Source organism: Oryzias latipes, chromosome 4 (assembly GCF_002234675.1).
Source record: "Oryzias latipes chromosome 4, ASM223467v1".
In the NCBI taxonomy this organism is placed as follows: Eukaryota; Metazoa; Chordata; class Actinopteri; order Beloniformes; family Adrianichthyidae; genus Oryzias; species Oryzias latipes.
The window spans coordinates 4228292-4250080 of NC_019862.2; the positions used below are offsets into that span (position 1 = coordinate 4228292).

The 21789-nt window shown below is 43.8% G+C and overlaps 1 protein-coding gene across 2 annotated transcripts; it reads left to right on the forward strand.

Annotated features, from left to right (window-relative positions):
- The first annotated feature begins 4752 nt into the window (after positions 1-4752).
- hdlbp (high density lipoprotein binding protein) lies at positions 4753-21244 on the forward strand. 2 transcript variants are annotated; one of them, XM_011473777.3, is made up of 28 exons: positions 4753-4871; positions 7576-7646; positions 11542-11656; positions 11736-11899; positions 12828-13043; positions 13519-13725; positions 13812-14027; positions 14111-14317; positions 14390-14497; positions 14598-14702; positions 14818-14896; positions 14982-15121; positions 15212-15316; positions 15391-15504; positions 15576-15662; positions 15765-15896; positions 15979-16197; positions 16294-16515; positions 16592-16810; positions 16882-17020; positions 17096-17247; positions 17320-17424; positions 17498-17632; positions 17899-18042; positions 18687-18866; positions 19548-19664; positions 19735-19902; positions 19979-21244. In XM_011473777.3, exons 3-28 carry the CDS (start codon positions 11581-11583, stop codon positions 20066-20068), a joined length of 3846 nt encoding a protein of 1281 aa, XP_011472079.1. In that variant the 5' UTR covers positions 4753-4871; positions 7576-7646; positions 11542-11580; the 3' UTR covers positions 20069-21244. The 2 variants fall into 2 exon arrangements, with proteins under 2 accessions (XP_011472079.1, XP_020557568.1); XM_020701909.2 differs by having other exon boundaries at positions 17099-17247.
- Positions 21245-21789: the final 545 nt, after the last annotated feature.

Sequence of the window (21789 nt, forward strand, 5' to 3'; positions counted from 1 at the left end):
TTTTATTATGTTGTTTTGTTCATCCAGATGTTGCTTTGCATATTTCTCAAGTTGATCACCGTGAAGAAGCTGTGGGGTATGTTGTTACTGTTTGATGAAACCAGAATCTTGCAACTAGATTTAACCAGCTAAGCAATCTGACAAGTTCCAAAATATCACGACAACAGTAATGTATTCATTCACTCACTCACTCACTCACTCACTCACTCACTCACTCACTCACTCACTCACTCACTCACTCACTCACTCACTCACTCACTCACTCACTCACTCACTCACTCACTCACTCACTCACTCACTCACGTAATAAAAAACAGCAACAAATAAATGAATACCCTCACTGATAATAATTAGTCATGCAGTCCTTTTTGTTTAAGAAATAAAGTCTCTATTTGACAGAACTAAAGAAAAAAAACATGAAAATTCAAAAACCAGGGTTGTCTTCGAGGACATAGTTTCTGCAGAGCCACAGGAGTTCTTAAGAAATTCACCTCCAAGTTGTGGGGAGAAATGTTGGTGCAGAGTTCCTAGTAAGCCTGCTCCTACTTCCCCTCCCCTATCTGTTTATGTGCTCTCCCACTAGCTTACAGCCCTTCACACCCTCAACTTCACGTGTCAGGTGCAACCAAAAATGGCACGCAATATTGGAGCTATCCAGCTGTACAGTTCAGATCCAGATTCCAGCTCAGACAAGGAAAACAAAGACGCACATGGATCTTTTTCTCTGTAAGTGGATGATCGGAATGGAGCAGAGCAGGGAGTTTGTGGTTCAGACAGCGCAATTTTACGACACAAATATGATCCTTTTCAAACAGATTTTTTTAACTTCCTGATTCACCATGGTTTGAATAAAGCAGTACTGAGTTTTAATCTTAATTTTCTATATACTTGACCGCCATCATCAGAAAAATGCCAAAAAAACATGTTCAAAAGACCAAAAACATGTTTGTCATTGGAGTGGGACTTTTAAGAAACAACAAGTTCAATCAAATATTTATTTGCTTCAGTTCTGCATTCTTAGCGGTCAAGATGCAATAGTGGGACGAAGCAATTTGCTTTTTAACAGAAGACCAGTCGCAAAAATTGTTTTTGGGAGAGAGAGAATTTACATTGGAGAAGATGGGAAAGAGACAAAGAAATTACCGGAACACAGTTTCAGTGGGATAGATTTTGTCTTGATTTTGGTCAAGAATTAACTCAAATGTCTCTCTTCCCCCACCTTAACTCAATTTGATGCAAAAAGCTTTGACTATGTCCTTGGGTAAATGATCCTTCTTTTGGCCACTTTGAATACTTGGAACATCACAGACTTGAAGTCAACAGAGCTAACTACCGTAGTTATTTTCCAAACCAAACTCAAAAGTCATTTAAATAAAAAAATACCAATCAACCTTTGATTTAGAAGAACTTATCCAACCGCTTGAGCTTCCACTATAAATAATGGGAAGTTCAGCTCTTTAAGAACCCCGGAGGGACGCCTGGGGTTGGTTGTTGCCAAAGCAATGGCAGACACAAATGTGAGAAAATACAAAAAGCAGTTCTTGAAAGAGAAGAAGATGAGTGCAGGGCGCTTGAGAAGGTGAGATGTATGTCCAGATTTTCAAAGTTGAATGATGAGTGTTTTTTGGACCCATGGGGTCAAAGCAGGTGAATGAAATCAGGAAACTGGCAGGAGAGAGAATAAGAAAAAGGCTTGCGGGGGTATCACCACACTGCCCTGCTAACCAAGTTCTGAGAAGTGAACTGAACATAGTGACACATAAGCAACAAAGCCCTGCAACCACTAAAAGCATGCCTCAAAATAGATGGAGGTACTCATTCCTCTGGGACTCTTTCTGGAGTCCCATCTGTAACAAATACAGCTGCAAGTTTCTTTAGATCTCAAGTTTGGTGCATTCTTCACTGATCACTCTTCCCACTGAAACCACTTTAGATCTTTCAGACTCAACAGCTTTTGCAGGTGTACATCAGATATTAGATGAGACCAGATGTCACCTTTAGATGAAATATTTTCTAAAGTAATTTAGAAGTCAAAATTGTATGGAAATATGTCATTTTAAGCCTTTTCTGAGTTGCATGTAGAGTGGGGCAAAAAAGAATTTAGTCAGCCCCTTAATTGTGCAAATTCTCCCACTTAAAAAGATGAGAGAGGCCTTTAATTTTCATCCCAAAAATGAGAAAAAAAAATCCAGAAAATCACATTGTCTGATTTTTAAAGAATATATTTGTAAATGAAGGTGCAAAAGAAGTATTAGGTCAATTAGAAAAGTACATCTCAATGCTTTGTTACATACCTTTGTTGCCAATGACAGCAGTCAAACGTTTTCTGTGAGTCTTCACTTTCTGGTCCATTCCTCCATGCAGATCTCCTCTAGAGCAGTGATGTTCTGGGGCTGTCGACTGGCAACACAGACTTTCAACTCCCTTCCAAGATTTGGGGTTAAGACTGGCTGGGCCACTCCAGGACCTTGAAATGCTTCTTACAAACCCACTCCTTCATTACCCAGACAGTATGTTTGGGATCATTGTCACACTGAAAGACCCAGCCATGTTTCCTCTTCAATGCCCTTGATGATGGAAGGAGGTTTTCACTCAAAATCTGATGATACATGGCCCCATTCGTTCTTTCCTTTACAGGGATCAGTCATCCTGGTCCCTTTGCTGAAAAACAGCCCCAAAGCATGATGTTTCAAGGGAGATTATCAGTGGTCTTGTCTGTCTTCCATTTCCTAATAATTGCTCCCACAGTTCATTTCTTCACACCGAGCTGCTTATCTATTGCAGAGTCAGACTTCCTAGCCTGCGCAGGTCAACAATTTGGTTTCTGGTGTCCTTAGACAGCTCTTTGGTCTTGGCCATAGTGGAGTTTGGAGAATGACTGTTTGAGGTTGTGGACATGGGTCTTTTATTTAGGTAACCAGTTCATATAGGTGCCATTAATACAGGTAATGAGTGGAGGACAGAAGATCCTCTCACAAAAGAAGTTACAGGAAATCTTGATTCTTTTTAGCTGACCAAATACTGTCTATGAAGATGACAACAATTTAAACCTACTACTGTGATGACCAAATACTTATTTTCCACTATAATTTACAAAGAAATACTTTAAAAATCAGACAATGTGATTTTCTGGATTTTTTCCCCTCATTTTGTATCTCATAGTTGATTAAGGTTTACCTATGATGAAAATTACAGGACTCTCTCATCTTTTTAAGGGGGAGAACTTACACAGTTGGTGGCTGACCAAATACTTTTCTGCCCCAGTGTAAGATGATCCTTAAGATTTTTGCTGTGCTGAAAAGGGAACGTCTGCCTCACTCTGAATACTAAAGGTTCTCTGCCGAATTTGAACCGTATTTAACACAATTCCCATTTCAACAGAGTTCCTTATGTCAGAATGAAAAACATTCCCACCACCATGCTTCACTGAGGGGATGCTGTTCCGGTAATCCTTCAAAATACATATAGTGCAGTCATCTTCTACACTTTTCAGGAAGTCTGGATCTTTTTGATGGAGAATGTCTGTTTACTCTCTGAACCAAACTTTTCACTCACTGACTGTAAAAGAGAACTGGACTGTGTGACATCACCTAGTGAAAACAGCTTAGTGAACGCTATTGCAATGACGATATGACTTGTGATACTTGAGTAAATAACACAACAGAAACAACAAATACATCAATTCAATGTCGGTTTATTGAAATTAAAGTTCAGCTGTCTTTATTTATTTTCATCAAACATGACTTAATCATTTATGCCTGTTTTAGCTATAGTACAGGTTTAGGGACATAAGTCTCAACCAAATCGTATAAAGACAAACTATTCCAGTTAGGGGTGTAATGATTGATTTTAATGACGAGCTGATTCGATGTTTGGGGTGGCCGATTCAATTCACCTTTGATTTTGCTTCATTTTGAACGATCCGATTCCCTGACCTAGAATGGATCCAGGACATCTTTATCCAAAACGTCTGCCAGTGTGACTCAGAGAGAAACACCTGCTACTGAACAGTTTTCCAGATTCCTTGGATTTCTTGCAAGATAATCAAGTGTAAATGAATTATGTGTCCAAACAACTAAACACGAATGAATGTGGTCTCCATTCTTAGAACATTCTAGACACTGTATGGTCACATGTCTTTGCTAAATTCAAAGTGTTTCTATGAGGGTAAAAATGTGTCAAAAAGAACGCACTTGTAGATTTGATCCACACATTGAGCTGGAATGATGGACTGATCCGTTTTCGCTGACATCACATGTGTGTTGTCTGCTGTGATGGTACTTGGTCGTTTTTACGTTAAAATAGACTTTCCATGTCTCAGCGCACATGGTATTTTCCAAATTTGATTCGAGTTTTGATTCATCTCATTCTGAAACAAACTTTAATGGGATAGGTCGATTCAGTTCTGAGAGGTCAATCTGATTCGATCCTTGGAATAGAAATCAATTAGTGACCCCTAATTAAACTTATAAACAGAAAAAAAGTGATTTATTCATTTAAAAAAAAGTTTGCTTTATAAATGCTTAAAGGTGTGGATGGGGTCCAAAAGAGCTGTAACCTCACAGGTTTGGAAAAAGATGTGACAAGCCTCCATGCTTGATTTGAGCACGTGACTCCACTTCCTCCTTCGTCAAACATGAGTTTAGTTGGGTTTTAGGCACAAAGTGACAGAACCTCAGAACCTGCACAGCTGCACTGGGTTCTTCTGCTGAAGACACAAGTTACTTGTAATGGGACTCTCCGGCGTGACGTAGCAGGACGTGATTGGTGGCTGGCGCTGGTATATATGCGTGAGTCCTCACTCCCACCCTCTCGCCAGTGGAATTTCATCTGAGCTTCTGCACCTTCAGGGCAGACGAGGAAATAAATAAGTGAGTACTTTGTGGTTACCTGACCGACATTGCTCTCTGGTCGTCACCTTTGCATTCGACCGTCCTCCCCCCCACGAAGCCCTGTTGGGTCCAGAGCCGGCCGAACCGGAGCATATGCCGGCCTGAGTCGGTCTCGGTGTCCGCTCTGCTCAGCTGTCTGTGCCTACGTGGACTCCGCCAGCTAGAACAAACTGATGGAAGCTAACGCTAGCTTGCTAGCCACACCGCAGTTCATTTTAGTACTTTTTTTTAGCTAGCCGGCGTTTATTTAACCGGGCTGGGAGTCCACGTCGGTGGTTCGCGTGAAAGCAAAACGTTTCTATGAAAACGAGGTAATAAACGAGAGTTGTTGGTTTAAAAAAAGCCTGTTGTCTGAAGTTCTGTGAAGGTCTTAGGTAAGCCAAGCTACACGTTAGCCGAGGAGCTACGTGTCACACACAGCAGTGAAAGTTTTTAGCAAGTTTGCTAACTAGCTACCGCTCCGGAGCTAATCGCCCAGGTTATTCAGGTTGGTTCACTTGTGAATAAAAACTATTTTATTTGACACCACATCACTGTCAGACATATTTAAAATCGCCCCATTTTGACCTGATCTGGGAGCATTTTCGTGGCTGGTCGAGGCTGTGAGCGTGACAGCAGCTAGCATTATGCCTCGCTGGCAGCTGTCAGCTAGTTAACTTGATATGGTGTTGACCAGCACTAACTAGGTGCTTAAGTGCCTAAGCCGGGATTGGGGGCATAATGAAGACTACGATGCTGTCAGGCTGCGGGAATCGCCGGGCGAGTTGAACCAGCCGGAGCTACACGTCAGCCTTAACCTGTTGGTAACTCAGCCGAGCTTTATCTACGAGTTCACGTTTGATTGCGTCCACTCTACCTCTACATCTACCAAACAGAACCGTTCTTTGAGACTTACCACAGAGTTGTGATGTGACACGTTCATATTCAGATTTAATTTGATCTCATCCGTGCATTATTAAAAAGCAGAGTCTGAGTTTTTGTGACGTATGTGAAGCTTCAAAACGACAATAATGGCAACCGGTTTGAACAGACTGAACCAAAAATATCAGATTAAACACTGCTTTTAATCAAAACACCAGCACAGTTGTATCAAACCACATGAAAGGATTGTAGAATCATGATTGCACATTTCTTTTATGAATGGTTGGAGGTTCTGCAGCCTCCTCTTAGAGGAGACTGTCTCTAAGTCTGGGGTGTGAAGACTTGGATCCAACCTTCTTGGCCCTCATAGGCAACTGGAGATATTCAAGGAAGACTGTCTCAGTCTGTAGTTGGTAGAGCTGCAGCATGGGGTTTGTTCCCTGCAGCAGCATTAGAGACGGTGATGGAGGAGGTAAGGAGAAAGTATTGACATGTTCTTGCATTCTAAAATCACCAAAGCGGATATTGAACAGCTGCTCATTGATCAGCCTCTTTTGCTATCGCTGCTCGCACATTAAAGAACCACTCAGGTGAAAATGGCTTTTTGGCGTTTTTGACATGTTTTTGTGGCATTAAAAAAAAAAATCTTATGATTGCATTTCTGAGTATTTCTTTATTCAAATAGTTGAGTCAGGAGCAGACAAAAAAAAAAAAACTAGCTTTAAAAAAAGCTTGCAGCAGTGACGTAGGTACTACTGCGGGCCACAAACTCCCTGCTCCGCTCTATTCTGATGCATCCACTTGCAGACAAATGGATCAGAGTACGTCTTTGTTTTCGTCATCTGAGCTGGAATCTGGATCTAAACTGTACGGCTGGTTGCACTGTAACGTTAGGTTGGGGTTGTGAGAGGGTTGTAAGATGGGAGAAAGTCAGAGGTGAATTTCTCATAAACTCCTACTGCTCTGCAGAAACCACGTCCAAGAAAACCGCAGTTAATTTTTAAAATTTTGGCTGAGAACGGCATGATCATTATTAAAAGGTCATTTTTAAATGGGATTTAAAGATGATCGGAGTGGGACTCAAATAAGGTGCTTGTTTGGTAAATGGCGTATACTTATATGGTGCTTTTCTACCTACAAGGCCCAAAGTGCTTTACAGTAACAGACCCATTCACCCAGTCACACACACATTCACACACTGGTGCCAACCTACCACCAGAGGCAAGGAGGGGTTCAGTGTCCTTACCCAAGGACACTTTGACACATGGGTGTGCAAGGCGGGAATCGAACCTGCAATATTACGATCATGGGTCGACCGCCCTACCGCTGCACCACGGCCGCCCCGTTTCTCACTGGTTGCATTAAAAAAAGAAAACCATCTTGAGCCAGAAACAATTAGTTCTGTCTGTGCTGTAATTGCAGCAAAATGAATTTAAGGTAAAGATGGAAACGTTGAAATGAATTTAAAGGACAGATCAACTCAGATCTAGAGGGGACTCATTGTCTTTGGCAGGTTAAACTTGTAAAGTTGGCTCAGAAAGTACTTTTCTGGACTATATTTTTTTCTCTCACTTGACTGTTTAGCTCTTATTTGATGTCCTGATGGTGATGACCCTCAGTCAGAATGAGGACTTTTTTTTTTTTTTTGAGTCTGCTCCTGCTCTGTCGTCTTATCACCTTTACCTTTCAGATCATTGGTCCTACCAGGAAGGCAGAGCATCTGTAGCCCCTTCATTCTAATTATGGTGGTGTCTAAAACATTTGCGCTTGGCAAACTGATCCTGAAGTGCTTCTTACAGCTATCTGTTGTCCTCCTTTTCAGACAAAAGCTGGCAGGCTGACGGGAACTTGCATTTTACAGGACGGATTATCTGGTAACTGACCATTTTGCTGGTAAGTTGTTACAACTGCTTCATTCACTATCTAAGCACACTCCCTTTTAAAAAGCATATTATGGTCCTGGAGAGACCTTCATAGACTGGAATTTAACAGGTTATTGAACCGATTTATTGTAAATTATGACATTTTAAGTTGATGGCACTAACAAAGGCAACGTCGCCTTTCCATAATGTTACTAATGCTTCCTTTTTCAGTGTCAGGAGAAGAGTAAGAAGCCTTGTTTCACTTTAACAGCATTTAGTTTGTGCATTCATGCAGCAAAACTGTTTACTTTGTCAACTTTGTTTTGTAATGTTTGTCAGGATGTAACCGAGCTCTCCTGTTCACCATCACTCTCAGGAATTGCCCTGGACACAAGCTTTTTTCACGTTGTGTTCTAGTTTCTTTAGGATAGTAAAGTGCTCTTAACTTTTGCCCTTAACTCATCTAAACTGGGCTTTGTAAAGTGTGATCTCCAAGATCACACAGTTCTTGATTAGTGATGGTCTGTTAAACCTCAGTTTTTGTGGTTCCTTCTCTTGGCTGGATTTTGATGTAGACGATGCTGAGAAAAGCCCCCTTTTTTATTTATTTGTTTTTAAATTGGTTTATATGGTTCCACTGTGACCTCTAATTATAACAAAGATATATTTAGAATCCTACAGTTTTCTAGAAGTACGGATCAGCTTTACTTGATATATAGCTTGGTCACATGACTCATGGCTAAGCACCATTTTAGTTGAAGTCATTGAACCTTCTTGGCCAAACGCCACCTCCACAATAGTCTTAATCTTTTCTAAATTGAAGACCCATTTGAGAACAATTTCAGCTCTAAATGGTAGATTTCAAAAATGAACCCCCTTTACATTTATATTGGATATTGAATCTTGGGGTGCAGTCACATCAAAGACTGTATAAGGGAACTGGACTGAGTTATTGTAACGCCACACATGGGAAACTGTTTACTTCCGACTCAAACAAAATTACGGTAAATCAATTCAGTTGGCATATTTTCTGTCATTTAGATGTGAGACTACACATTTTTTCAAATGAAAGAAAATGGGATTAGCAAGAACATGCATTAAAAAAAGTACCAGCAAGAATGGTCATTCTCAATAGAAGTCTATGGGATTTTCTTGGAGCCAACAGGTCCCACCCACGACTTGGAAGCGAATTTCTAACGAACTACTGTCACTTTGCAGAAAGCACCCTAAAAAACCCACACAGGTTTTTTGATTTTTGCTAAAAACGACATAACCACAGCTAAGAATGCTTTCAAGAAAGATGACCGGAGAGTGCCTTTTATCAAACTTAACCCAAAAGTACTGAATGTTCCTCAAAAAAGTAATTGACAGCTGGTTACAAAAGGGAGTAATTTCCCATTGACTTAAAAAAAAATAAACTTGTGTACACTGATTTTTAAGATATACCAATAAAAGATGAGTGCTCCCCCAAAAACATCTTTCTTTACATTATCAGCCTTTGCAGATAAGTTGTTGAGCAAACTCCACCTTGGCAAACTGTGTCTATGGGGCCAGGTTGCTTGTATGCCGTAATTTCCGGACTATAGAGCTCACATGATTATAAACCGCACCCATTACATTTTTAAAGGATAAACCATTTTGTACATGCATACGGGTATAACAGCGGTTTTTTTGACTACGGTCTGAAGCCTGAGGCTGGAAGGTAACAACACATGGAAGTCTTCCTTCTCGGTGTCGGATTGGAATAGCTTCAGATATTCTTCGCCACACGCTCTGTTTCTCCTTCGTAGGCAAATTCACTCCTGAGCTTGCGCTGTCCTCAAACCCGTTGGTAATGGTGGATTTTTTTTCATACTGCTTTTAACAATTGCTTTTAACTTGAAAGCTGCGTCATCTGCATTTCTTCTTGCATTTTCCATGAGGGTCTATTCGTGCTATTCATTCACAAAGCAGGAATATACATTAAACTTGCATCTTCCTCGGCACATATACAGTATTCCCCCTGTCTCACTCTTACCCTTTCTGCTCTAGCGCCCCTAGCGGCCGTTGGATAAAATGCATTAAAAAAAAGCATAAATTAGCTCCATCATTGAATAAGCGGCAGGGTTGAAAGCGTGTGACAAAAGTAGTGGCTTATAATCCGGAAATGACGGTATTTAGGCCAAATCCAGGTCCTTCTCCTACAGCTTCTCCCTACCCATATATTTAGCCCTCTAAACGGAGAGTTATGGAAGAACAGTGTCTTTGAATTTTTAAATCCCACTTAATGACGTCATCAATCCTCGTCGGTCATCTACATTGTGGCGTAGCTGACAGCGCTTGGAAAAAAATTAAAAACATCAGTTTTATACCTTCTAAAAAGGTCACGCTAAAACAAAGTCATTACTTACATTTGCATGTAAATTTGCGCTTCAGAGCGCGCCCATGTGGAGAAGAGCGCAGTGGAGGGCTCTGCATGCCTCCGGCGTGAGGGTTAACCCTTAAAAAAAACACTCTTTGGGACAACCCTAGCCCTACAATTGGAGGTGTAGGGGAAGTATTCGGATGCGGCCTTCGCCTCCTAGTGGCTATCTGGTGTCCTGACCTGGGTCCAGTTCCTTTCATTTAGGAGTGGAGGGAAGGTTTGCTCTGTTTACTGCTTCTAACAGACCAGTTTGGATGTGGTGTTGAACGTATAGAGCTGCTAAAATCATCTGATAATCATCTGATCTATCTTGACCAACGTGATTTGATCAGATTTCTGGTTGTGTAGTAAAACTCTGAGTTTATCCCCAAAACTTTTGACTCGTACAGAATAACCGCTTTTACATGAATATAATGGTAGTCAGTTCCAAGTGCAGCAGACATAAGGGACATAAGCCTGCCAAAGAGGAGGCCACTGAGAGGGTTTTCTCTCAAATGTGTTATGTATAAAGGGGGGGGGTGGGCGTAACGGACTACTACCTCCATGCAGGCAACAATTTCCCCTCCAAGGCATGTTCTGTGGAAGATCTCCAAATGTGTGCTTGGTCTGACATCAGAGTTTTAGTTAACCGCTTCCAGATGAATCTAGAGAACTCTGGGATGCAAAATCTACCCAGATAAATGGATTCTGAAAATGTCAACACCCTAACACCCGATGGATAACGAGGTTAATGTTTTTAGTAGTGTCAAAGATCATGCAATCAAAGTTTGGACTTCTATCCTTCAAATAAACAGATGGCTGTTTTAATAAAATAAAAATAAAAGGCGGAACAGTCTTTGACAGATTTTAATGGCCAATTTTCTATTAAACTCAAACTGTTTAGTGGTAAAACAAAGTGATCTGTAGAATAATGTGCTTTTGTTTTAATTGCAATGCTTTAGTCTAAGCAGGACTAGATGGCCGTATGAAAGAGTCTTAATAAAACTGCCCCCTCACTGTTTTACTGGGTACATTTAAACTACTTTCTGCTCCTTGTCAGTTTTTCTGGCCTGCTCTACCGTCAGGCTTCCTATGATAAAAGTGGATGAGATAGGACAGAAAATCCCAAAGTCCATCCATGATAAGCTTAACTGCAGTGTTCAACCTTTGACTTTTGTGCTCAGATTCTTTGTGATGGCCTTGTCCAAATTTGAAAATGGTGTAAGACAGAATTGGGCCAAATGTCAAAATCTAGAAGTGCGTGGAAAGTTTGAGTTCATAAGAACTATTAAAATAGTGTTGAAATGAAGTTGTTTTTCTCATGTTTCTGTTGTGTCACAGTCTAGAAGTGCAGTGTTTTCAGAAGTCGTCTTTTGATCGTCTCATCCTTGGACTATAAATATATCCAAGAGCACGTTTGCTTTTTTTTCCCCTCTGCAGAGTACTTGGGTTGAATTATGTGTGAAATGTGTCTTCCATCAATCAAACCCCATGATTGGAGTGTTCTCCATGCTCATGAATTTGGTGTATGCTCTCCTTTCAGTGGCACACTCGGACTCCGTGTTTTCGTGGGATTTTCACCATGAGCTCAGTCGCTGTACTTACGCAGGAAAGCTTCAACGAGCATCGCAGTGGGCTGTTGCCAGAGCAGAGTGGAGGCGAGTGTTCAAACAAACTCCAACATTGGTGGTGAATTGTAGAGGATAGTTGGGGTAAACGTTTTTTCTCTTTTTGTAGCTGCTGTGGCAGGACCAAGTGGTAAAGAGGAGGAGGATGCTCTCCCCACCTATAAAGATGCTTTCCCCCCTCTGCCTGAGAGGGCGGCCACTCCTGACGGGACCCAGGAAACTGCCAACGCCTGGACCAAGATCCGCCCTCTCAAGTCGTCGATCATCACCCAGGTAGACCTTCATTTACCTCACTCTGCTCACCAAACGAAACGCTTGTAGTGACCCTTTGCACTCATTCTCTCTGCCCCCCCTACTTTGTTTTTTTTTGTAAAGAGAAAAGCAACTTTTTTTTAAAATTCCTAGTGGCTTTACAGAAAAAAAAAAGAAATCTGGAGTTTCTGAGTCCAGTTTTCAAGTCTTACTTTTTCTATGCATTCACACCAAAACCACAATATGGCCTAGAGTTCAATTCAGATAAATGCTCACATCCACAACACATAATCCAGAGCAGGTGGTTGTTTTTTATATGTTTTGTCCACAGTTTAGGAATAAACAATTTCATAGAGAAAACTGAATTTATTAGCAAAAAGAATATTAGTACGATCAGGTCTCCTACACTAAAGATTTTGATCTTGCATGGTTCTGATTTGTCGACGCAGGAGTGAAAATATGCAATGATGTCATGGCTCCTGAATCCATTAAAACACAGCATGTGCTAAAGCAGTGGTCCCCAACCACCGGGCCACGGACCGGTCTGGGGGTTAATTGGTACCAGACTGCTCAGAAAAATGCCTTTTATAACGTATATTTGTTTTTTTATTTCTTGCCTGATTCAGAACAGTGTTTTATTTTGGGAGGGGAGACGCATCCATTACCTACCTTTCTGTTTAACTAGCAATGGTAACAAAAAACAATAGACTTGGAAAGTTTTTGTGCAAATTGGTATGTGAGGAAACTGAAGATTCTTGGACTTCAAAGAGAAAAAAAAAATCTGTATTTCAGAAAGAAAACCAGGAGTCTTTAACAAAAATTGGGATGTTGCGATCCGATCATCTGATCAGAAATTGGCCCATGTCACATGGTTGCAGACTCGATCGACGTCGGATGTTGGACCCAATCAGTGATCAGAGGGAACGTAACATGGCTAAATGTGTTTAAGGTTTTTCATGTGCCGCTGGAGGAGCGCAAGTACAAGGACATCAACCAGTTTGGGGAAGGAGATCAGGCTAAGGTCTGTGTGGACATCATGCACAAGACTGGAGCCCACCTGGAACTGTCCTTAGCAAAAGACCAGGGTCTCTCCATCATGGTGTCTGGGAAGCTGGATGCTGTGATGAAGGCCCGTAAGGAGATCGTGTCCCGACTGCAGACTCAGGTAAGACCCGCTCTAATGACGACAAAAGACACGTTTTTTTATTGTGTCATTTTTCTCATGATGAGGACATGTGAATAGAAAAACATGCTTAAATTGTTTTGCTTTATTCAAATCAGCAGCAGATGAAAAAAAACTCTGTTTGGGTAAAAGGGCCTATTTGTGATGTCAAAAACACGCTGGGCGGGGCACGAGCTCCCTGCAGTGGGGAGGGGAAGGGGGGTGCTCCACACCAATTGTCCTGCCCATAACTCTGAGGCAAATTTCAAATGAACTCGTGCCACTCTAGAGAAATCGTTCTAGAAAACAAGAGTTTTCTGAATTTTTGGCCAAAACTGGCATAATTATGATTAATAAACCACTGGGAACGCTTTACAATAGATCAAAGGAAGACCGGAGTGGGACTTTAATGATCAAAAAGCTCATAATTGGTAAATCCTGCTGTAATGACAGTGTGTATGTCTGTTTTCTGTTTAAGGCCTCAGCTACTGTTGCCATCCCAAAGGAGCACCATCGATTTGTCATTGGCAAAAATGGGGAGAAGCTTCAGGAGCTTGAGCTGAAAACTGCCACAAAAATCCAGATCCCACGACCTGACGACCCCAGCAACCAGATCAAGATCTCTGGTACCAAGGAGGGCTTGGAGAAGGCGAAGCACGAGATCCTGTTGATCTCAGCTGAGCAGGTGAGCTTTCATTTGGCAGTTGTTGCCTCGTGGACGCGCCTTGGCGCCACGCGTTTGAGCCGGCACTCATGTTTGGGGAATTTCAGGACAAGCGTGCTGTGGAGAGGGTGAACATTGACAAGGTGTACCACCCTTTCATCACCGGTGCTTTCAACAAGATGGTGTCAGAAATGGCGCAAGACACCGGTGCCCGCATCAACGTCCCCCCTCCAAGTGTAAACAAGACTGAGATTGTCATCACTGGGGAGAAGGAGCAGGTAGCCCTTGCTGTGGCTATGATTAAGAAGGTTTATGAAGAGAAGGTATGGAAATGATTAGAGGCAGTTCACCATTGTCCAGATTGTGAGTGATTTTTATGGCACAGTGAGCACCTGTTCCTTTGCAGAAGAAGAACACCACCACCATCGCAGTGGAGGTGAAGAAGTCTCAGCACAAATACGTGGTTGGCCCCAAGGGAAACACCCTGCAGGAGATCCTGGATAGAACTGGCGTTTCAGTGGAGATCCCACCTTCAGACAGCAGCTCAGAAACTGTCATCCTTCGTGGGGAGCCGGACCGTCTGGGTCAGGCCCTCACTGAAGTTTATGCCAAGGTGGGACTGCCGTCACCTCTACCGAATCTGTTGCAGAGACACGGCCCGTAACTGAGGGATGTGTGTTTTCAGGCAAACAGCTACACTGTTTCCTCGGTATCGGCTCCCTCTTGGCTGCACCGTTTCATCATTGGCAAGAAGGGGCAAAATTTGGCCAAAATTACTCAACAGATGCCCAAGGTATCTTGACTTTTGTTCACTATGTAGCCATTAAAAATGTCTTCGGCTTTTAACCTACCGGTAATGTTTTTTCTTTGTGGTCTTCATCTTGTCCACACAGGTGCACATCGAGTTCACCGAGGGAGAGGACAAGATCACCCTTGAGGGTCCGACCAAAGACGTCCAAATGGTTCAGAGTCAGATTGAAGCCATTGTCATAGATTTGGTGAGTTTTTCTTCTCCTGAGCTCAGACTTGATGAGCTGTCGGGGAAACATGAACAGCGTCATGTAGCACCTCTGCAAGCATCCAGGTAGATGAGCTAAAACTAAATCCTCACAGGTGAGCCGCATGGACTATGCTGAGATTACTGTTGACCCCAAATTTCACCGGCATCTGATTGGAAAGGGAGGCGTCAACAGTAAGTCAGACTTCCTGTTGGAAACTTTGGCTGCAAAGTTGGAAACGGGACGGAATAAAAAAAAAACGCTCTTTCGAAATTCTAGTTAATCGCATCAAAGAGATGCACAAGGTGACTGTCCGTATTCCCCCCGACAATGAGAAGAGCAACCTGATCCGCATCGAGGGGGACCCTCAGGGTGTGCAGGAGGCCAAGAAGGAGCTGCTGGAGCTTGCGTCTCGCATGGTTTGTAGACCTTTTGGCTGTGCTTGTATATTTATATGTAATGCATTCGAGGGGCAGCTGACGGAGGCTCGGCGTGTCGTGTCTTTGCAGGAGAACGAGCGTACAAAGGACCTGATTATCGAACAGCGTTTTCACAGAGCCATTATCGGGCAGAAAGGGGAGAAAATCAAAGAAGTGCGCGACAAATTCCCCGAGGTGAGCTCAAGCCCCCCATCATCTGGTTTACCGTCTCCCCATAGCTTCTGAGTCACCACCTTGATTTATTTCAGGTCATCATCAATTTCCCTGACCCAGCCCATAAAAGTGACATTGTTCAGCTGAGGGGACCGCGAACTGAAGTTGAAAAATGCTCCAAATTTATGCAGAAGATGGTGGCAGAGATGGTATGAAGGATTTCTGCATCTCCTCTCTTGTGTGGATGTGAATTAGTAGCTCATCTCACTTTTCTTTTCAGGTGGAGAACAGCCACTCTGTGTCCGTCCCCATTTTTAAACAGTTCCACAGAAACATCATTGGAAAGGGAGGCTCAAACATCAAGAAGGTACCGCATCCTCCGCACACGTTTAACTCTGTGGGGGTGGTGGTGGGGGTTGTTCATGCTGTTGCTCAGTGTTTATTTTAATCTATTTTTCTTCATCTTTAGATTCGAGAAGAAACAAACACCAAAATTGACCTGCCTGCAGAAAACAGCAACTCGGAGATGATCGTCATCACTGGCAAGAAGGTGAACTGTGAGGCGGCTCGGAACCGGATCTTGGCCATTCAGAAGGAGCTTGTGAGTGGAACTGAATGCTCAGACTCTTCCATTTTGGTCCAATGTCCCGTTTGCTGAATCTTCTTTCCCCCGTTGACTTCAGGCAAACATCACAGAGATGGACGTGTCCATCCCTTCAAAGTTGCATAACTCCCTGATTGGGTCAAAGGGCCGTCTGGTGCGTTCCATCATGGAGGAGTGCGGCGGCGTGCACATCCACTTCCCCAATGAGGGCTCTGGCGTGGACAAGGTTACCATCAGAGGGCCTGTGGAGGAGGTGGAGAAAGCCAAGCAGCAACTGCTTGCTCTGGCAGAGGAGAAGGTACATCCTGTAACGTGTCTTTGAGTTTTGTTAAGATGTCCTGTGACCTTCCTGCTGCTGTTGGGGTTCCAGTTTGAATAACATCTCTTCCTCCAGCAAACCAAGAGTCACACAGCGGAGCTACATGCAAAGCCAGAGTACCACAAGTTTCTCATCGGGAAGGGCGGTGGAAACATACGCAAGGTCCGAGACAGCACCGGCGCCAGAATCATCTTCCCCACCCCCGAGGACAAGGACCAGGAGCTCATCACTGTGGTTGGCACCGAGGAGGCTGTGCGGGAGGCCCAGAAAGAGCTGGAGGAGCTCATCAAGAGTTTGGTGGGGCTCAAATCCTGAAACGTCCAAATGCTTTACTTATTCAGACCAAACTTTTGAGCTTTTTTTTCCTTCACAGGACAACATCGTGGAGGACACCATGAATGTCGACCCAAAGCACCATCGCTACTTTGTGGCTCGCCGAGGTCAAGTCCTCAGGGACCTGGCTGACGAGTACGGTGGTGTCATGGTGAGCTTCCCCCGCACAGCTTCTCAGAGCGACAAAGTCAGCCTGAAGGGAGCAAAAGAATGTGTGGAAGCAGCCAAGAAGCGGATGCAGGAGATGATTGAAGACCTGGTCAGTAGATGAACCGCTGTCGTCCTCTGCCTCACCTTCCACCTGCTTACGCTCCTCTCGATGTCTTCCAGGATGCTCAAGTAACGATGGAGTGCGTGATCCCCCAGAAGTTCCACCGTTCCATCATGGGTCCGAAGGGCTCCCGGATTCAGCAGATCACCAGAGATCACAACGTGCAGATCAAGTTTCCAGAGCGAGAGGATCCACAAGGTGAGCATGGGTTCTCCCAGGGTTGAGATCCTTTTTATTTTTGAAAAACACCAAACATTTGTAACCTTCTTTCAGCAGCAGCTCATTCAGAGGCTCCTGCACAAGAGAACGGAGAAGCTAATGGTGAATTGAAGGAGTCTGTTGATCCAGAAGCCCCCAAAAGGTGTGACGTGATCGTCATCTCCGGCCGTAAAGAGCGATGTGAAGCTGCCATCGAAGCCCTGAAGGTTGGAGATGAGAGCTTTGTTTTTTAAAAAACACCCTGCAGCTGCTTTTCCTGAACCACCTTCCTCTTCCAGGCTTTGGTTCCTGTGACCATTGAGGTGGACGTGCCTTTTGAGCTTCACAGATACATCATTGGACAGAAAGGAAGCGGAATTCGCAAAATGATGGATGAATTTGAAGTTAGTGGGGGGGGTTTGGGAGCGTGGATGAGATGTTTTGATGGGTGTCGTGATCGGAATGTCTTCCTTGCAGGTCAATATTCAAGTGCCTGGTCCTGATCTCCAGTCTGATAAAATCTCAATCACTGGTTTGGCCAGTCACCTTGACCGCGCCAAAGAGGGGCTGCTGGAGCGCGTCAAAGAGCTGCAGGCAGATCAGGAGGATCGGGTTAGCATGCACTCCATTAAAGCACATCCGTGTGTACTGGAGACGGACAAAGCTGCTGTTAGGATATTATTCAGTGCTGGTGCATAGACTGAACTGAGTGCATGCAGCAGCTTTCATTGAGATGAATTTATGAATGGCAGCTTCATGACATTTTGGCTGCAAAAGCTTTGCTCTGCAACTTTTTTCTTTTCTAGAGTTGTTTTGCATGAATTCTTCTTGAACTCCAGCGTGTCGTCTCCTCTGAACCCCCCCCCCCCCACACACAGGCACTAAGGAGCTTTAAGCTGACCATCACTGTGGACCCCAAGTATCACCCCAAAATCATTGGTCGCAAGGGAGCCATCATCACGAACATTCGCACCGAGCATGACGTTAACATCCAGTTTCCAGAGAAGAACGATGAAAATCAGGTACAGGGTTTGTTTCCCAGGGGTTTTAGTAATGCCACTACATTTTCAGTGTCAAGTGTAGAAATTAAGATAAATCATTGTTTTCACTACGAGTTAAAAGACAAAAAAAGGCTTAAAGTTGCAAATTGGTGTTTTTAAAACGTTCTTGTAGCATTTTTCTGATGTATGGAAGTCATTTATAAAGAAGGTTGAGCTCAAAATAGCATTTTCTTCAAGTTTCTTCAATCTGTTGTGAACAGAAGCAAACAGAAAAATGCCAAATCTTTTAACTGTGACATAAAGACGAAAATGAACTACAATCCAGCTCCCTGCTCTGCTCCATTCTGATCATCCACCTGCAGACAAATAGATCCACAAACATCTTTGTTTTCCTCGTCTGAGCTGGAATCTGGATCTAAACTGATAACTCCAGTAAGCTAGCGGGAGAGCGTGTAAACAGATGGGTGATGGGAAGTGGGGGCTGGCCTAATCTATGCCAACAGTTCTGTCCACAACTCTGCTCTGCAGAAACTATGTCCTAGAAAACACAGGTTTTTTCTTATATTTAGATAAAAACGACGTAATCATAGTTGGAAACCCATTTAGAATGGATCAAAAGATGTTCTGAGTGGGACTTTAAACCTTTTTGTTTTTGTGTCCTCAAGGATCAGATAACCATAACAGGGTATGAGCACAAAGCCATAGCAGCAAGGGACGCCATCCAGGCCATTGTAGATGAGCTGGAGGAGATGGTCTCTGAGGACATCACGCTGGACAGCAGGGTCCACGCCCGCATCATCGGAGCGCGCGGCAAGGGCATCCGCAAAATCATGGACGAGTTCAAGGTGGGACTTGGTTTTGAGACTTGGCTGGGTTTTGAAGAGGCGGGCGGGCCTGTGCGAGTCACCTGCTGCATCAGCACGCTGGCAAGAACAGAAAAACTCTGCAGCGACATCAGTGAAGTAGACTTCACTTTTCAGACTTTTCAGCTCTCATCTGTCTGCTCAGCTGCTGGACAGGACCAGTTTATATAAAACAAAAAACTTTACTGCCGCAAAGACGTCAGTCTCTCATTTTCTCTCTAGAATACACAGTAAGTTGGGTTATCATAACAAACCTATCCTTTATTTAGGATTAATTCTTTCCATTCAATTTAGTTTGTTTACTTGAAACTGCTTCTGTTGAGTGTTTATGGATTTTACTTTGGACTAACTGAGCGTTTTTTTTGGTCATTTTTCCAGTTCACCATCTTTAATTTCTTTTGCTAATTTAATCTCACATGTGTTTTTAATATAAAAAAAAGCTAAAATGACAAACTTATTACATTATTAAGCATTTCCTCTCTACATGCAGTGCAATAGACCAACAGTTTTCTTGTCCATTTTACTTTATTTTTGTGTGTAGCGAGGTGTGTAAATGTGTAATATGCTGCTAAATTAAAATGTATACAAATATTTCCTCCTCTTCGTGGATTTTTATTATTATTATTGCTTGTTTTAATGTTTCCATGGTCTGTCCATCTTCAGGTGGACCTGAGATTTCCTCAGAGCGGAGCTGCAGACCCGAACGTCGTGACGGTGATCGGCCGCCCTGAGCATGTGGATGAAGCCATCGATCACCTCCTAAACCTGGAGGAGGAATACGTAAGCTCCTCTCATCGCCCTTCTCACTGCGCCTCCCAGCAGATCAGCGCTGATGTCATCTAAATTTCAGATGGCAGACGTGGCGGAAAATGAGGCAAAGATGGCTCACATGAGGCCCTCTGGCGGTAGTGTTGCTGCAGGCGGCGGCGGCGGCGGTGGTGGAGCCTCCGATGAGAGCCGTGGTCCATCCAAAGGTTTTGTGGTGAGGGAGGCTCCCTGGGCTAACCCCAATGAGAAAGTGAGTTTTGGGAAGCCTCGTGGCTGCAACGTGCTCCCCCATCTTCAGTCGTTTCATCGTGGATTCTGTCTTTCAGGCTCCCGACATGAGCAGCTCTGAAGATTTCCCGAGCTTTGGAGCTCCGGTCCCAACCAAGACCTCCCCCTGGGGGCCCAAACGCTTTTAAGCCATGCTGGTACAGATGGACCCGAGTCTAACCGGTCACAATCGTCTCCGTCGTCATTCCCCCTCTTGGCCTGGACTGACTGCTGACCCTCCGAGTGCTCAAACCTGACAGTCATCCATTTCTCCTGGCCTTGGCCTCCAGTCAGCATCTACAAGTGCTCCGGGCTGTTGTGGTTGACGTGTGAGCGCTGTCCCTGCATTTAATAACTGTCTTTTGCTTGAATCGTGTGACCGGTGACGCGGTCGAGTCTGCAAAAAACAGAGGTTTAAATGTCAAGTGAAGCTAACGGTGCATTTGGTTTCACACTGCTATACCAAATTCTGGTGGCCAGACATCAGCTTATTCTCATTTCCAGCCGCCCTTAGTTGCCTTTGCAGAAAACGGCTGACCAGATTCTGAATACTAACCCCGCCCCCTCCGCTTCGTCCATGTAGCTGAGTGAAGTGTCCGTTCGTAGCCCCACGTTCTCTGTTGTGGTTGTCCCGTTCATTCGCTTGTAGCCGTGCTTCTGTGTACTTGAAAACGTGGCATCTACCTTGCAGCCTTATGAGCTTTTGGGGGGCGGCGGCGGCGGCGTCAGCTTGCGTTCAGCCACACATACTGCCAGATGCTTGGAAAAGATGCCATAACAAAACTTTGTACAACACTAGACATTTAACCTCACACTAACTGTTGAATGGACTTTTTGTAAACATCCGAGTAAAAGACTACAGAGAAATAACCCGACTGTTTCAGGCAAAACAACAGAATCTCTTGTGCCAACCGTCTGTCCAGTGACGTCCCGTGTTCCTCACCTTCTGTTTTGGGTCAGCGTCCAGTTCCTTTCGTCTTCCAGTTGCTATGCAGGTCGAGCTGGTCCGCAGCAACGGTCCTCCCCTTCGTGTTTTCAATCAGCCTTACAGCTAGAACGATAAAAACCAGGTGGAGATGCAAATCATGGTGCATTTGTAACGACTGGAAATCCTCCAAAAAGCTCAGATTCTCACCCACAGACACAATAATGACCTTTACCCTTTTGGTGGACGCTTGGCTTGTTAGCTGCTAAACCATCGCATCCGTCTGTCCTGGTTTCTATCCTTCTAGTACAAAAAAAAATATGCAAATGCCATCAAAGTGAACGGTTATCGATCACACTGGGAAAAAAGTCCAAAAATCAATTAAAAATTGAAAATCCTTTGTCGTCTGCTGTTGCTTGGTGTTTCCCAGTGTTGGATGTAAAACTAAGGAGACATTTACTTGAAGACTGGAAGCTTTGTGTTTAGATGGAAAGAAATGTGGAAGTACTTCATCCAAATGTAGAATCCTCATTTCCACAGGTGTGATTAGCCATCTGGGGGGAAATGTTTCAGCTTAAAGAAGGTGGCACCTACTCTGAGACCCCCCTGTCGCAGGGGCTGGGGGCCCCTGGGGTGGTCCTTCCGGCCCTGTTCTGGGTGGCTGATGTTCGGCGGATTTCCTCGGTCTGCTTCTCCCTGTGGGTGTCTGAGGGGCCCTGGCTCCCACTGATGCCACGCCTTCAGCGGGGGTTCTGGAACGGGGGTAACTTGGTGTTCCCTCTCTTCCCTTATCCATCAACCACTACAGTTCAACTAGTTCAACCATTTGGCACCTTTTTTCCTAATTTTCTTTTTTTGTTGTGATCTGTAATATATTTTTAAATCTAATCTATTATTGCTGTGAAAAGCCTAGTTTTTAGGGTTTTATTTAAATTTGTGGCACAG